The sequence below is a fragment of the Helicoverpa armigera genome, chromosome 3 (genome assembly GCF_030705265.1).
Source record: "Helicoverpa armigera isolate CAAS_96S chromosome 3, ASM3070526v1, whole genome shotgun sequence".
In the NCBI taxonomy this organism is placed as follows: domain Eukaryota; kingdom Metazoa; phylum Arthropoda; class Insecta; order Lepidoptera; family Noctuidae; genus Helicoverpa; species Helicoverpa armigera.
Genome location: NC_087122.1, coordinates 12,292,890 through 12,308,883, shown reverse-complemented (window position 1 = coordinate 12,308,883; position 15,994 = coordinate 12,292,890). Strand labels below are relative to the sequence as shown.

General features: G+C 36.2%; 1 protein-coding gene across 2 annotated transcripts; it reads left to right on the top strand.

Moving 5' to 3' along the window:
* Positions 1 to 839: 839 nt before the first annotated feature.
* LOC110372906 (cholinesterase) lies at positions 840 to 15,882 on the top strand. Of its 2 annotated transcripts, XM_064043695.1 has the most exons (15): positions 840 to 1,620; positions 2,445 to 2,594; positions 2,910 to 3,047; positions 3,504 to 3,650; positions 4,975 to 5,131; positions 5,763 to 5,974; positions 7,482 to 7,652; positions 8,142 to 8,343; positions 8,733 to 8,920; positions 9,414 to 9,706; positions 10,100 to 10,295; positions 12,609 to 12,724; positions 13,002 to 13,037; positions 13,435 to 13,588; positions 13,976 to 15,882. In XM_064043695.1, exons 1-15 carry the CDS (start codon positions 1,318 to 1,320, stop codon positions 14,138 to 14,140), a joined length of 2,628 nt encoding a protein of 875 aa, XP_063899765.1. In that variant the 5' UTR covers positions 840 to 1,317; the 3' UTR covers positions 14,141 to 15,882. The 2 variants fall into 2 exon arrangements, with proteins under 2 accessions (XP_063899765.1, XP_063899766.1); XM_064043696.1 differs by lacking the exon at positions 13,002 to 13,037.
* Positions 15,883 to 15,994: the final 112 nt, after the last annotated feature.

Genomic DNA, 15,994 nt, shown 5'->3' with positions numbered 1-15,994 from the left:
ATAGACTTTAGCTAATACACTGAAATAGATTAGGTATTTTGGTTCTTAAAGGTTTTTAATAAAATTAATTCTCCGTTTCCTAAAACTCGGCACAAGCTGTGAGGTGTGCTCATATATTATAGCTATGGTATCATATAACTTAGGTACGTATAACTGAAAAAAAAAGATTTGAAGTAAAATCTATAATTCTATATCAAAGCGATTCAATTTACAGTTTTGAACAAATAGGACAGGCTTTAGAGAAATAACAAAAAATGCTCGAAAGTAGGTAACTCTGTCTGTCCCGCTTCTACGCCAAAAATACTAAACTCCACATTTTAACCGGATGAGAAAACAGTTCCTTTTAAGTATTGGCGGGTGGAACTTTTAGTATAGCTGTATATATAAATTCAATAGTCCAAACATAAAATTATTGAAAACCGCATCAAAAGCAGATCATTTTAGAAGATATGTGGGAACATTACTTTGCACAAACGCACATCTCTCACCCTAAACGCATATACCTGCTCCATTCCGCGTGGGTAAAAAGAATCCGACGAATTGAGAACCTCCTCTTTTTTGGAAGTCGGTTAGAAGTCCAAACGTGTCATCATAATAGCTCATCATGTTCATACATACAATTTCTGATTTCCGAACGAAACACATGTCATTGACCTCACGACTACGGCACAGATATTCTCGTTGGTTCACTGTGCGTCAATCAGTTGTTTTTCATTTCATTTAATTCATTGTAAAGTTAAAACGACGAATAAAACAGTTCGTGAGATTGCATACTTCCATCAGGAATCGGATTTGTGTTGAAAACGAGCGATTGCAATAAATAAAAAAGTATTCCTGAGAATGATCACAGCTAAATAATAGCGAGAATATCAGTGAAAACAATATGTCGAAATCAGTTGAACTCAACCACACACGAAAAAAGTTGAAATAAACAAACCGTAATGGAATGGGCGTTGCCAAACGTTTTGATATCGATATCTCACTGATTACAAACAGATAAGCCCTCGTGTAACTTCGCGACATTGTACTAATTCTAAACTAGGGCCTCGAAGATAAAAATGTGACACACTTCTTTATGCTACTGTGTTTTACCAAACTTTGTTCTCGCTAAATTTTCCCACATAACTTAATCGTCACAGTGTATAACAAGTAATGACTAACATACGCGGTTAATTAACTTATAATTGAACGAGTTTTAATTCATAAAGTGCCTTTTAACTGCAGTTAAACTGCGAAGATTCATACACAAGTGTATTATGGTGACTCATCCGGAAACTTGTACTTTAAAAACTTTGTAGTTAGTTTTGTGATGTGAAAATGTTTAAAAGTTATTTATTAACGTTGTTTCTTTATGCTAGTGTTGAGTGTCAGTCGAATAAAGATCTGTATAATGGTCAAGTGAACAATGAATTTTATAGTTCGCGAGAACAAAGTTCTAGGTCTTCAAGACTACCAAGCCCGGGAGATAGTGACTATAGAACGTACGTGTACAATAATAGGAGATATGGGACGGATCCCTCAAGATATAACCCATATAATCCTAATATAAACCAGCCCGGAGGGTTCCCATACAACCCCATTAATACAAACCCTTTGGATGACCAGTTTAAGTATAGTATTGTGAGTATATCTCTATTATTTTTCTAAATCTTAATTAATTTTATATGACATCTGTTTTCATCCTGTTATGTACAAAGAAAGTTTTTTTTTCTGAACCAAAAAGCTCGGAATCTGACATAATTGAAACTACAGGGAACAGCAAGTAATATGATGATAAGTACTCTTGTTATAAGTTTCATTACCACATGGTACATTCAATTCCTTTTGTTTTGAAACAATGTTAGTCACTTTACTAAGAATAAGTGATTCATCACATATCTTTCTAAGGTATTGATAATAAAATAACAATCATGTGCAGAAAAAGGAATAACAAATATTATTTGGAATTGGCATACCATTGTTCTATGCCTATTTGTAGATGTTAGGATAATCTGATTCAATCAATAAGTTTCTTTTCTATCAAAATATAGATTTAGTTTACATTGAAATAATGTACAGTTTACTCTTAATATTATAATCATATCTATGAATAATAAATTACCATGGTGTCTTCAACTTACTACTTCTTCTTCTATTTATCTTGAATTAGAATTTAGCTGCTCATCTGCTGTCCCAATAAATGATTCTTTGTCATAATAACATGTTAGGTATCACTAACGTCCCTTTGGAAATACTGCCTGTGTCCGGATAAAATATAGCCTATGTTACTTAGGGATAATGTAGCTTCCCTCCAGTGAAAGAATTTTCCAAATTAAAACATCAACCTAACCAACTATGTTGGGGTCAGCTTCTAGTCTTTAATACATAATACAATTTTCGTATTTATTTTATTACTAGTAACATAATAACACACTCCTGATTAATTTATAATATCCTTGTTTCAGAACCGAGATCCAAATAACCCAGATGCATTGTTTCCCGGAGTACTCGGAGGCTGGAGAGAGGATTTACAAGGAAGGGAGAGGAGGGACTCTCGGCAGTTGAAGAGAGATGTATTTGTAACTACTAACTATGGACAAGTGCAAGGATTTAAGGTGTGTAAACAACTGGTTTAAACAAGTAATAGTTTTACTTCTTTTATCTTTCCTTTATAATCATGCAAATCAAAGGCAAATTTAAACTTGTACAGATTTAAACTGTTCAGATGTTTGTTTTACTTCGAAAAATCAAACCCATTGGTATCTTTTACATCTGTGATGATGCAAAGATTCAAACTTTCTACCATAAAAAAATATACTGAGAATAATTGCCATACCATAACTTTCCATTGCATGTATACTACCCATTTGACTTACATGGCCCACACTCAATTTTATTATCCAATAAATATGATTATCTCCATTCAACAGGTATATCTCTATGATAATCCAGACCCAGACTCAGGGTACAGACCCTGGCTGTCACCGGTAGAGAGGATACAAGGAGAAGTATCAGTATTCTTGGGCATACCTTATGCTCGACCACCTGTTTTGGAGGGTAGATTTAAGGTAAGTTGTTTCTACCATTTTTTCAATCATCATCATCATCTCAGCCATAGGACGTCCACTGCTGAACATAGGCCTCCCCCAGATCTCCACAGATATATTTTTATATGCAAAGTATTACATGTTAATTAATCTGACGATTACAGTTTTATTTTGCAACTAGATTATTAGGAGTAATTTAGTGCATCGCCTAGCTTGTTATAAGAAGTTTTGAACATTTACCTGAAGACAGAAAAAGTGTAGTTTATTCTTCCAACTAATGTTACTCATTATCCCTCTTTAAAAGTTGCTTTTGTTGCAAGATTAATCCTTATTGACCCCAAAATGAACTATAAAGTCATTCTTGATATGCCTAAGTAAGATCCATAGCTTTCATATATTTGAAGAAAGCTATTTGTACTTACCTTAAGTTTTTCATCTTTTTTTAAAAATTCGATAAAAATATCTCAAAATCCGTAGCCTCCTCGACAACACCCAGGCTGGCAGCTGATGCAGGCAGTAGACTGGGGTCCCGCCTGCCCGCAGCCAGTGCGGTTCACAGGAGCGACTAAAGGCATCAGAGATATGGATGAAGATTGTCTGTACTTGAACATATTTTCTCCTAATGTATGTTTGTATTTTATATTATTAATTTAAAGATAACCTTCCAAGAAATCTGGGTTAGATACTTAATATTTGGGCTTACCTACTTATTTTTGAGAATGTCCTAGTTCATTCATTAAATTATTACTAACTTGACATTATTCCCTTAGGATGATTTCATACATGAAAACAGAGAATTTAACAATTTTATTGGCAAACAAACGTTTGGTATATAATCTACCCATACACAAACATTGCAACTAAACACATACATTATAACAAAAACCCGCCACAAGCGAGGTCGCCGTGTGACAGATACATAATGCTGATATTGCTAAACAATTGCCGCTGTCCCTAGCGAATATTTGCAAATAACCTGATGATCATGTACATACCTAATTCATTTAATAAGTTATTATTATAGTTTTAGTATAGATTTCTAATAATGAAAATTAAAAAAAGGTGTGTATTGTTTTACATCGAACTGTCCTTTCAGTTAGCTCTCCGAAAGAAGTTATAAAAATTCACAAATTCAGTATGCATATTATATCGCAATCTTATTAATATTATTTTCTATATATCGTCAAGAAAGTCGATTCATTGCGCCTGAACCCTAAACCGCTAACCCGACATCGGGAAACCACAAACAGACATCACATTGTCCAAAAGATTAACATCAATATTGTTTCACTGCATTACATATTCGGGGATCTATTGTTTGTGGTTATTGCTCGTTCAATGGGTTATTTAACATATAAATTATGTCTATTTGTAATGTTATCGATTTATGACTGATATGTGGCTAATGTGATATAAGGGCAGGGTGCCCCCATATGGAAATCTCTGTTAAATACTTTTCGCTAACGATAATGTGACTACCCAAATGATGTACGTATTAAAAAAAACGAACCAAACAACCAAAGGTTTTTTACAACAAACAAATACTGTAATCTCATGAACACTTCTAAATCAGTCTACACATCTTAGAACCCATGGGTCATACAAAAATTACTCGGCAGCAGTCGACTGATCCAATTAATTCGATTAAGATTTAAGTGCCTTATTGGTCGTAATCTGGACAGTGAAATAACGCGTCTCTTTAATTGAGTTAAATTCACAGATTAGCGGCTCTTTAAATAATTCAGTTTTTTTTATTAGTCCTGAGACCTCTTGCTATTTTATACTTATAAGTCTTGAAGTAATTTCCCATTTCCTTTAATATAGCGCGCTCGATATGATTATCTCCATAATTTTACGTATAGTTGAATATTTGGCAATTCATTTTATGTAAAAGACATTTTCACTAATGAAAATAATAATTCAATTTCTCTCTCATTTCCACCATCAGACGGAAGCCGGCTCCACAGCACAACGCTACCCAGTCATGGTATACATCCACGGCGGTCAGTACACCTCCGGGGCATCGAACCTGTTCCCCGCGCACATGATGGCCGCCTTCTACAATGTTATTGTGGTCTCTATCAACTATAGGCTTGGGGCTCTTGGTAAGTCGACGATATTTGATGACGAATTAATTTTAGCTGAAAAGAAGGATGCAGAAAAAACGTAGATTAAAATAATTTAAGTACAGTCAAGTTTGGCTATGGCCAAGAGGTTACAAGTATGCAATTCGTTTCACATAAAACTGCAAACATTCAGCAGCGTGTAACAATAAGAACAGTTATTGTTTTATAACCTCCTGAGTTGACCTACCAGACGCTACTAATACCAAAAAAAAAAAACGACTGCCGCTATCCCGCTTAAATCCTTTGTAACTGAACTATATTTCTGATACTTATACTTACTCCACTGAAGTCTGCAAAATCAAATGTGTCAGCGATGATAACGGTATTTTTGGGCATAATGTTCGACATATAAATAGTGTCAACTTCATGTATAGTTATCGGCACGAAACTTGAGCTCTGACCTTCACCTACGCAGAAGTAATTTATTGGGTCCCTTTTGTAGTATGAATTAAAGCGCGAGGGCGGGCTAAAGCGGTGATTGGCCCTCAGTGCATGGCATCATAGCCGTCACTCGGGATTAGTTCTTTGCTAATAAATCACTTCTGCGCGGATATAGGTCAGAGCTCAAGATTCGTGCCGATAACTATACAAAGGACCTACTTTTCTCCAGGTTTCCTCTCAACTGGTGACGAGAACTCCCCTGGTAACTACGGCATCCTCGACCAAGCGATGGCTCTCCGCTGGGTGTACGACAACATCACGCCATTCAACGGGGACCGCTCATCCATCACGCTGTTCGGGCCAGGAGCTGGAGCTGCCTCAGCTGGTCTGCTCGCTATAGCTCCTCAGACTAGAGATATTGTTACTAGAGTTATTGCTCAGGTTAGTTCTTGAAGTAACTAGAAGGTTCAACGGAGACCGCTCATCCATCACGCTGTTCGGGCCAGGAGCCGGAGCTGCGTCAGCTGGTCTACTGGCTATAGCTCCTCAAACCAGGGATATTGTCACTAGAGTTATTGCTCAGGTTAGTGCTTGAAGTAACTAGAAGGTTCAACGGTGACGGTTCATCCATCACGCTGTTCGGGCCAGGAGCCGGAGCTGCGTCAGCTGGTCTGCTGGCCATAGCTCCTCAAACCAGGGATATTGTCACTAGAGTTATTGCTCAGGTTAGTTCTTGAAGTAACTAGAAGGTTCAACGGTGACCGCTCATCCATCACGCTGTTCGAGCCAGGAGCTGGAGCAGCCTCAGCTGGTCTGCTGGCTATAGCGCCGCAGACCAGGGATATTGTCACTAGAGTTATTGCTCAGGTTAGTTCATCACCATCTCCTGAGCCTTTTCGGTCGGCTTCCAGTCTATCCAGATGCGGCTGAGTACCAGTTTTACAAGGACTGCATATCCTCAACCCAGTTACTCCGGCAACCCAATACCCTTTTGGTACGACTGGTTGTCAGAGTTACTGACTTCTGACTGTTGTGCCAAGATATACTCAGGTTAGTTTTTATAAGCTCAAGAACCTTCAACGGTGACCGCTCATCCATCACGCTGTTCGGGCCTGGAACCGGGGCCGCCTCAGCTGGTCTGCTGGCTATCGCTCCGCAGACCAGGGATATCGTCACTAGGGTTATTGCTCAGGTTAGTTCTTAGAATACAACGGTGATGGTTCATCCATCACGCTGTTCGGGCCTGGAGCCGGAGCGGCCTCAGCTGGTCTGCTGGCCATAGCTCCGAAGACTAGGGATATTGTCACTAGAGTTATTGCTCAGGTTAGTTGTTAGAGTAACTAGAAGGTTCAAGGGTGACCGCTCATCCATCATGCTGTTCGGGCCAGGAGCTGGGGCGGCGTCAGCTGGTCTGCTGGCCATAGCTCCTCAGACTAGAGATATTGTCACTAGAGTTATTGCTCAGGTTAGTTCTTGAAGTAACTAGAAGGTTCAACGGTGACTGTACATCCATCACGCTGTTCGGGCCAGGAGCCGGAGCTGCATCAGCTGGTCAGGTTAGTTTTTATAGAAATTAGAAAAGTTTGTGGTAACAGTCGCACAGATCGATGCTTGCCGCGGTCGGTCCAAGGATGGGTGACGATCCTGTCATGACGAGCTCCTCATGTGTGGCAAAGCACTTCAAATTTATCCCTGTTGTCTTTTGAACATCTTGGTAGTCTTTACGGGTAGTCACAAGCCGGAATGTCTGACATCCAGTTTTACATAGAGTTAACAGGTTGTCTGAGTAACTGAGTTGAGGAGGTGAGATAAATACTTAGTCGCTCTTTGTATAATCCTGGTAGTCTGATGCATCCAGAAGACTGGAAGCTTGTGCCTTCATATTTTAGGAAAAATCTAATGAATCGTCAGAAGGTTATCATTAACGTATCCTATCATATTCTTCCAGAGTGGTTCAGCCCTAGCGGACTGGGCGATGATAGAAGACAAGTTCAGGGTACAGAACACGTCGCTGGTGTTCGGGCGGCTGCTGGGCTGTCCCATCGACTCCTCGTGGAAGCTCGTCAACTGTCTCCGGCAGGGGAGAAGCTTCTATGAGCTGGGGAATGCTGAGTTTCAGGTATGGCGTCATCTTAAGTCATTGTATTGTGCCACCTAATGGTGAGAAGGATGTGTAGAATGAAAGTGTCTGTCTGTATTGTATGGCTTTCTGTAAGAATAATAACATTTTAACCTATTTAATTTTTAAACCCATGGTGTTTAAAAGTGGTGTGTCAATTTTATTATTTCCTCCATAGTGAATATGAGTAGTTCAAAATGTCGGCTCTCAAATTTGCAACACCATGAAGATTCTTACACCATGAAAACTTTATCCATCTTACCACAAAAACTTTTTAACGTCAGTTTATGCCTTGTCTAAAAAAATGTCAAATTATGACGTTGACATATGGTTCATTTTACAGCCAAAATTTTATTAGACAAGTGTAAAACAGGGTTTAAAGTTTTTGTAGTAAGGCCCTATATATTTAAATTATTTATAGTTTTACCTGCCATCCCTTTCAATAAATATCAACCCTAGCTCCATGTCATAAGGTCTAACTTCCCACAGCCACACGTAGGCTTCATGCCATGGGGTCCAGTACTGGAGAACAACTTCACGTTCCCCGGGGATGAGTGGTACGACGGGTGGCGCGAGCGGGACTGGCACTTCCTGCACACCATGCCGGAGGAACTCATCAAGCTGAGGCAGTTTAATCCTTCACTGAGGTACATGACGGGAGTCACCACACAGGAAGCGGCTTATTATTTGTGTAAGTTGAAACTGTATTTTTAAATGAAAATGTTTTTAAATTATTTTGTACTGTAGGACTAAAAGTGATTATAATTTTGGTTGTCATCTGCCAAAAAAGAAATGTTAATTAACCTCATCTATATTTGCGATTGCATACAAATTATATATTTTTATCTTTATACAAAAGAAATACATTTAGGTGTTGATCTACAATTTCTTAAAAATTAATTGAGGGGAATATTTCTCTATTATTATCAGCCACAAAAACAATAACAGAAGAAATCGAGTTACTTTTTAAAACAGCTACATTTTTCTAGAGCAAAAATTTAATTCTAAAATGTAATATATTTATAAAACTCTTCCTGAAAAGACGAAAGTAACTTTAACCACCAAATCTTCCCATTCCAGATACGAACAACTCCTTAGCTCCTAACTACGAAATAAACGAACCTTGGTTCAACCAGAAAGTAGCCGAGCTGGTACAAAGGTACAACTACACATTGAACCCCAGAGGAGTGTACGAGGCTATCCGGTACATGTACACTTATCACCCGGAACCGCATAACGTCAGTGCGATTAGAGACCAGTATATACATGTGAGTATTTTATAATTTTATTATAGTGTTGTAAACAACCCATGGCACTTTTGACCCCTGTTATGAAATGGAACTATGTTACAACTAACCCCTACTGGAACCGACCGTTTACTAGTGGTGTTAGTGTTGGTCATATGACAATAGGCGTCCGCATTTTAGTTTGACAAAAAATATTTTGATAATTTAAATAATTACATTAAATATTTGCTAAGGATATAACGCAACAAAGATTGAGGAATTTATGTAAAATTTGTACTCAACAGTGACGTAACACAGAATTCAATCATGTTACATCTTCGTTGTGCGAGAGACAGAAAAAATACATGACCATTTTTTTAGGTTTTCTAAATCATACTAATGATAATGATGTACTAATAACTTTTTTGATTCAACATGTCTATTGCCCCATGTTACTGGGGCCTCTTACTTAAAATTCTATCCTAACATTTAACACAAAATAACTTTTAAGCTAAATTAAATAAATCTTTTACAGCTTCTCTCAGATTTCCTATACCGGGCACCAACAGACAAGATGGTAAAACTTCTCCTAGAACAAAACGTGCCCGTCTACATGTATGTTCTGAACACCACGGTCGAAGCCTTCAGATGGCCCGAATGGAGAAGATATGCTCATGACACAGAACATTACTTCCTAACCGGGGCACCCTTCATGGACCAGGAGTTCTTCCCGGTGAAGCAGCGGATTGACAATCAGGTGTGGACCAACAATGATAGGAATATGAGCCATTTCTTTATGAAGACTTATGCTGATTTTGCTAGGTTTGGGTAAGTGTGCCTTTTATATTTTTGAAACTTACAGAATACATGATGTTCAGTGATAAAAAAACAAAGAGTTGGTGCCATTTTCTCATTTTGCCGAAGTAGTGAAGTTGTGCTTCCTTCGTAAAAGTTATATGACTTTTAAGCGACTTTTTTTTAAATTTTATTTCTTTTAATGCAGTAAGATAAAAAAAAATACGTAAAAGAACTATTGAGATCACTCTTTTTGATGGGTTTGTTACGAGATTCAAATCATTCTGGAGTAAGTAAACCTGTGAAATAAACTAAAATTATTCTTTTTTTATTTATTACTCTTTTATATTGCCATCACAAGATAAAACTCAAACATAACTCAAAGTGAACCATATCCCCCTACAAATAACACCCCCTATGTTCCAGCAACCCCACCCGGTCTCGGATCCTGGGCCTCCACTTCGAAGTAGCGCAAGCAGGACAACTCCGCTACCTGAACCTGAACACGACGTACAACTCCAGCATACAGCTGAACTACAGGCAGACTGAACTCGCTTTCTGGACTATGTACCTGCCCACTGTTATAGGCCGCCTTGTACCTACATACCCGCCTATTACTGAGGTAAGGTAGATTAAAATATAGTGAAATTCTAAATGTGTGACAAAAATAAGTGTATGTTTTGTCCGTTAATATCTCAAAAAGTATGAATCTCGTCTGTTTTTAATGTAATTTTCAATTTGGGTATATTCCAACTTAGAGAGTTGGCAGATCATGCGAAAATGTCCTAAAACTTGGTCTTACCATAAAGCCACTATCTGATAGTCCCCAGGCCGGCGAACAAATTTTTTTTTGATACATATACATTTAAGACTTTGTGAGTGCCTTCCTTACGATGAGTCCGACAAACTTTTCGAATGCGCAAATTTTGGTGCCGCTGCGTTTTTCAATGCTTGACTCCTGAAATTGTCGATATGACGTCACTATGGCTCTTCGTACATACACGTTTCATCTTTTGACATTCATTTAATAAAGTTAACTAGAGAATGGTGGTCAACTTGTCCGATAAAGATCGTGCTGCGTTTGGAGTGTCCACCATCCTGAAAATGTCGGTATGACGTCACTATGACTCTTCGTACATACCTGTTTCATTTTTTGAGATTCGTTTAATAAAGTTAACTAGAAAATGGTGGTCAACTTGTCCGATAAAGATCGTGCTGCGTTTGGAGTGTCCACCATCCTGAAAATGTCGGTATGACGTCACTACGACTCTTCGTACATACCTGTTTCATTTTTTGAGATTTGTTTAATAAAGTTAACTAGAAAATTGTGGTAAGCTTGTCCGACAAAGATCATGCTGCATATGGAGTGTCCACCGTCCGGAAAATATATATATATTTTAAGATTTGGTATAAAGTACTGACAATTGGTGTGAAGTATGTTGAAAATGTTGCATTTAAAAACGTCTTTTGAATGATGTATAACTCATTATTAGAGATGGGATTTATTTAATTGAAAACATCTATCAATAATTATAATTTTAAATAAGCTCTAGCTTCTAAACTACTAACAATTTGTCGGAAGTATGTTAACATGAAATGTTTCATTTGGAAAGGTTTTTCAAATAATATATAATTTGTTACTAAAGAAGTAATGGGTTAGCTTGACAGAACCTACCGATAATATATTCTTAGAAAAGCTCTAGCTTTTAAAGTACTAACAATTTGTCGGAGTTATGCTAATACAACCTTGCGCTTAAAAAGATCTTTTGATTGAAATATGGCTCATAACTTCAAGTGAGATGTTATTCCTTAACACAATGTAAAGTATCAATAATATGCCTTAGGTCAGTTATGTCTTCCAAAATACTAAGAATCGGTAAGTGGTATGTTAAGACGGAATATAGCGCTTAAAAAGATCTTTCGATTGACATATGGTTCATACCTAGAGGTGGGACATTATTCCCTAACATAGTAAAACCTATCGATAATACGCCTTATTTGGGCTATATCTTCTAAAATACTAAGAATTGATAAGTGGTATGTTGAGACAAAATGTGTTAAAAGACCTTTTGATTGATATATGTATAGTCCATTAATAGATGTGGGATATTATTCCTCAACATAATATAAACTATCAACAATACGACTTAGTCAGGCTACTTTTTCTAAAATAGTAATTTAAATTGGTAAGTAGTATGCCAATTTAATATACTTAAATAATGCACGTGAATATTTAAGTCAAAAATTGACAAAAAGAATAAACTTCTTCCAATTGTAATATTTTTTTCTCATTTTCTTGTCGAACTGACTATTTGACTCACTACATTTGTCGGACAAGTCGATATTTGCAATAAGAATAGTATTATCTATCATTGTTGTATTTGTCCGACATGTATGCATGGGGAGACACAGTGACGTCATATCGACATGTTTCGGATGGTGGACACTCCAAACGCAGCATGATCTTTATCGGACAAGTTGACCACAATTTTCTAGTTAACTTTATTAAACAAACCTCAAAAAATGAAACGTGTATGTACGAAGAGTCGTAGTGACGTCATACCGACATTTTCAGGATGGTGGACACTCCAAACGCAGCACGATCTTTATCGGACAAGTTGACCGCCATTCTCTAGTTAACTTTATTAAACGAATCTCAAAAGATGAAACGTGTATGTACGAAGAGCCATAGTGACGTCATATCGACAATTTCAGGAGTCAAGCATTGAAAAACGCAGCGGCACCAAAATTTGCGCATTCGAAAAGTTTGTCGGACTCATCGTAAGGAAGGCACTCACAAAGTCTTAAATGTATATGTATCAAAAAAAAATTTGTTCGCCGGCCTGGGGACTATGATATAATTGTTTTTTTTTTGTTTTAAATTAACCTTTAAACTTCAAAACATTGTCAATCATGTATATTTCTCTCCTTACAGTACTGGTGGGAGCCGAAGCAGCCTTTACAAATCGCGTTCTGGTCTGTTTCAAGCGCTTGCCTAGTACTCATTGTACTACTAGTTGTTTGCTGTATGCTGTGGCGAAACGCTAAAAGGTAAGGACATATTGAAAAAGTACCGTGAATACATAATATGTATTAATTAAGTAATCTTTTTGAGAATTGTAAACATTCGGAACTGCTAACAAAAGTAACTGGGTTATTTTGTGCTTTATAAGATTTAATAACTTGATTGGTATGTTTCATCACTTCATAAATTGAAAATAATAAAGAATCCTATAATTAATAAATCCTAATTACTAACTATTATTAATTACATATCAATGAAATGGTATTTCATCATACTAACAATGTGTAAAATCCTTTTTAACAGGGCTATCCCACCAAAATGGAAAATGGTACCGGCAGTGTAGGTGACCCTAACATACGATTAATGCTTGAAGACGCTTTATTGAGACAGTTCAAAGTATTATAATGTCATTTTATAATAATACGGAAACTAAAGTATAATTTTATTTTTGTCCAACAGAACTGTAGATATAAGTAATAACCGACTTTTTTTTACATATTTTGAACTGTCTCCAACACGCATGTAATAATATCCGTTTTCAGTGTGTTCTTGTTTTCGTGTCTGGCAATTATATATTAGGGTAAATGTATTAAAAAAGTTACCGTGCTTTATTTTGTGATGACTTGCAAAATGCTTTTATGGTTTTTCTTATTAAATTCTACTTAATTTTGAACTTGGCATAAGCCACATCTATAAGTCATTTCACAAAATAAACCTTATTTAACAAACATTACAGGGAAACAGACCGTTACTACGACGGGGATATATTCATGGTGCCTGAAGTGGAAGAGAGCGGCATAGACAACAACACGCGGTCCAGAGACAACATCTACGAGTATAGAGACGTGCCCATCAAGAAACCTCATACGCCACAACCTATTAGTAGGACTGTGAGTTATTTATTTATTTAACTATGAGTTTTCATAAAAGTCCGGAAGACTTTGTACTTAATTGAAATCACCTGAACGTTTCAAAAAAAATGGAAAATGGATATTTATAAAAAAAAATGTTCAATTAGAGACCCTGATTGCGACATTTAATTATTCATTACATTGAAACGTCTTACAATAAGAGTGTAATTAAAAAAAAAAAAAAAACGCCTCAGTGTTCCATTTAAAAATGGTATCGTAAACTATTTTGATTTAAATTCATTCTGTTTTAATATTATTTTGTTTATGTACACCATATCCAATCTGACATTAAACTGTTAGACGCAAGCGCTTCAATGCTTACCAAAATAACTTAAATTTAACCTCAATTTCTCATCCCATTTCCAGATAAGTCAACCAGCAACGCTGCAATCGTCCCGGCCCCCTTCGGAAGCGTCGACGGGCTCCGCACTCTCGCTCAAGGAGGGCTCCGTGTCCCGCGTGCCCGAGCCCCTACCCCGGGCTAGATCTAGAACTCAGATTGTCCATGGCATACCACAAACTACAGTCTAGAATAGAGTTAGTGATGGTAAGATTTGTTTTTTATCGATATCGATAAATGTTGTTTATGTAACATCGATCTCTGATAACTAAGATGAATTGAAAATGGCAGCTGTAATGAAACTTGGTACACAAAATATATACACGGTCAAATTGAGAGCCACTTTTGCGGGAAGTTAGTTAAGAAAGACAGTTTTGTGTGTACGTTTTAGAGAGCCTGTATTTAGAGATAAAATATTTCGAGAAGTATTTTATAGTATTTGAGTGTGGCCTTATTCTTTAGGCTAATCTTCAATTATAATATGTGAGCCGACATAGTATCCATTATTTTTAACCGAGTTTAAGTTACAAAATCATTCCGTCGATGCAACAAAGTTGCCGTGTATACAAATTCCACGTAAGATTGTGTATTTTTTAGTTTATATTATTTTGACATTCCTGACCACCGTAATGTTCAAGACACTAATTAAATATATTTTAAGATTAATTAAGAGTTAGCAGCTTTAACATTTTATAACAAAAAAAATAATACAATAATTAAGTATTAGAATGTCCAGCAGCTTTTTCTAGTTTATGTTTATTTTTCACAGTATTTATACAAATTAAAAATGTAATTACGTATTTCATACAAATATACACCATTAATGTATATTGCTTGAAGCACTATTATATGTATTTGTATAGTTTTTTATTTGAAGTTAGTAAAAACTTAAATATAGATTGCACAAGTTTACCCGTATATAATTTATAATTTTAGCTAAAATAATTAACACTTCCCACAAATTTTATCTAAGATGCCATCACCAGCTGCGGGTTGTTCGAAAGAGATACCGCGGCCCTGGTACATAAAAGGCCTATGACGGAACACGACGATTTTAGTCAGTAAGAGTCTGACACTCCCTCACCGCTGCTAACCCACAGCGGGAGGGGTCATTTGATGATTTTACGTCGATAAAAAAAAAAAAGATGCCATCACCACATTCTATGTAGACTGAATTAATTTAAGTCGATATACATACTTTCTACCTTTTTGAATAGGTTGTGTTTTACTTGCAAAACAAAATTATCTTAAAAAATGATAATTCAACGAAAGATTTCGTTACAATTTGAACAAATTTCTTATTGCTGGTAATTTTTTTGACTAGCGCGTTGTATTTGTTACCTTAAAGGTATAAATTATTATTTAATTTTCTTTATACATATAAGTATTTTGTATTAAGTAATTATTAAGATACATGTTTTGTATTAAAATAAGGTGGATACTGCAGTTGTGCTCTGTGGGTACCCATTTGGATACATAGTACATTTTGAGGTACAAAAATGTAGATGGAATGTTCAATAAAGAAATACAAACATCCAAATTAAGGTCCTTCTCTTTTCTTAGAGTCGGTTAGACCTCTGGACATTTCATTTTCAAGATGCTAAATACTATTGAAGACAACCACTGTTAGAGTAAATAAGTGGCCTTCTTTACACATATAATTATATATTCTTTACTCCTTCGAATTCTCGAAATATTCATACTATAACATAAAAGCTGCAGTATCACCTTTAAAATATAATTAGCAATAAGTATAAATGTTTGTGATTTGTATTGTCCGTCCATCTCCAAGTGCAATTGTCTACTTACGTGCCTCGTCTTAAGGATTTTGATACTAAATATATTTATTATAATTAATTATGTATTAGCATGGCACCGAACGAATAATGCTGTGTATAGATTGAAATAAAATTAATGAAATAATGCAAAAAAAGCTTTATTTTTTATTTTCATCAATATGTTTAAATAAAACGACTTTACGAAGTTTATCGTGGTTATAATAATATAATCATACAGTAAACTAAACTGAAAACAATAAACTAAAA

What these genes read in the sequence shown, in the direction of transcription:
- LOC110372906 (XM_064043695.1), top strand. Translation starts at nt 1,318, where the DNA reads ATGTTTAAAAGTTATTTATTAACGTTGTTTCTTTATGCTAGTGTTGAG. An exon ending in TGGGGAATGCTGAGTTTCAG is followed by an intron (nt 7,653 to 8,141) that starts GTATGGCGTCAT and finishes AACTTCCCACAG; the next exon opens with CCACACGTAGGCTTCATGCC. An exon ending in GCTGATTTTGCTAGGTTTGG is followed by an intron (nt 9,707 to 10,099) that starts GTAAGTGTGCCT and finishes CCTATGTTCCAG; the next exon opens with CAACCCCACCCGGTCTCGGA.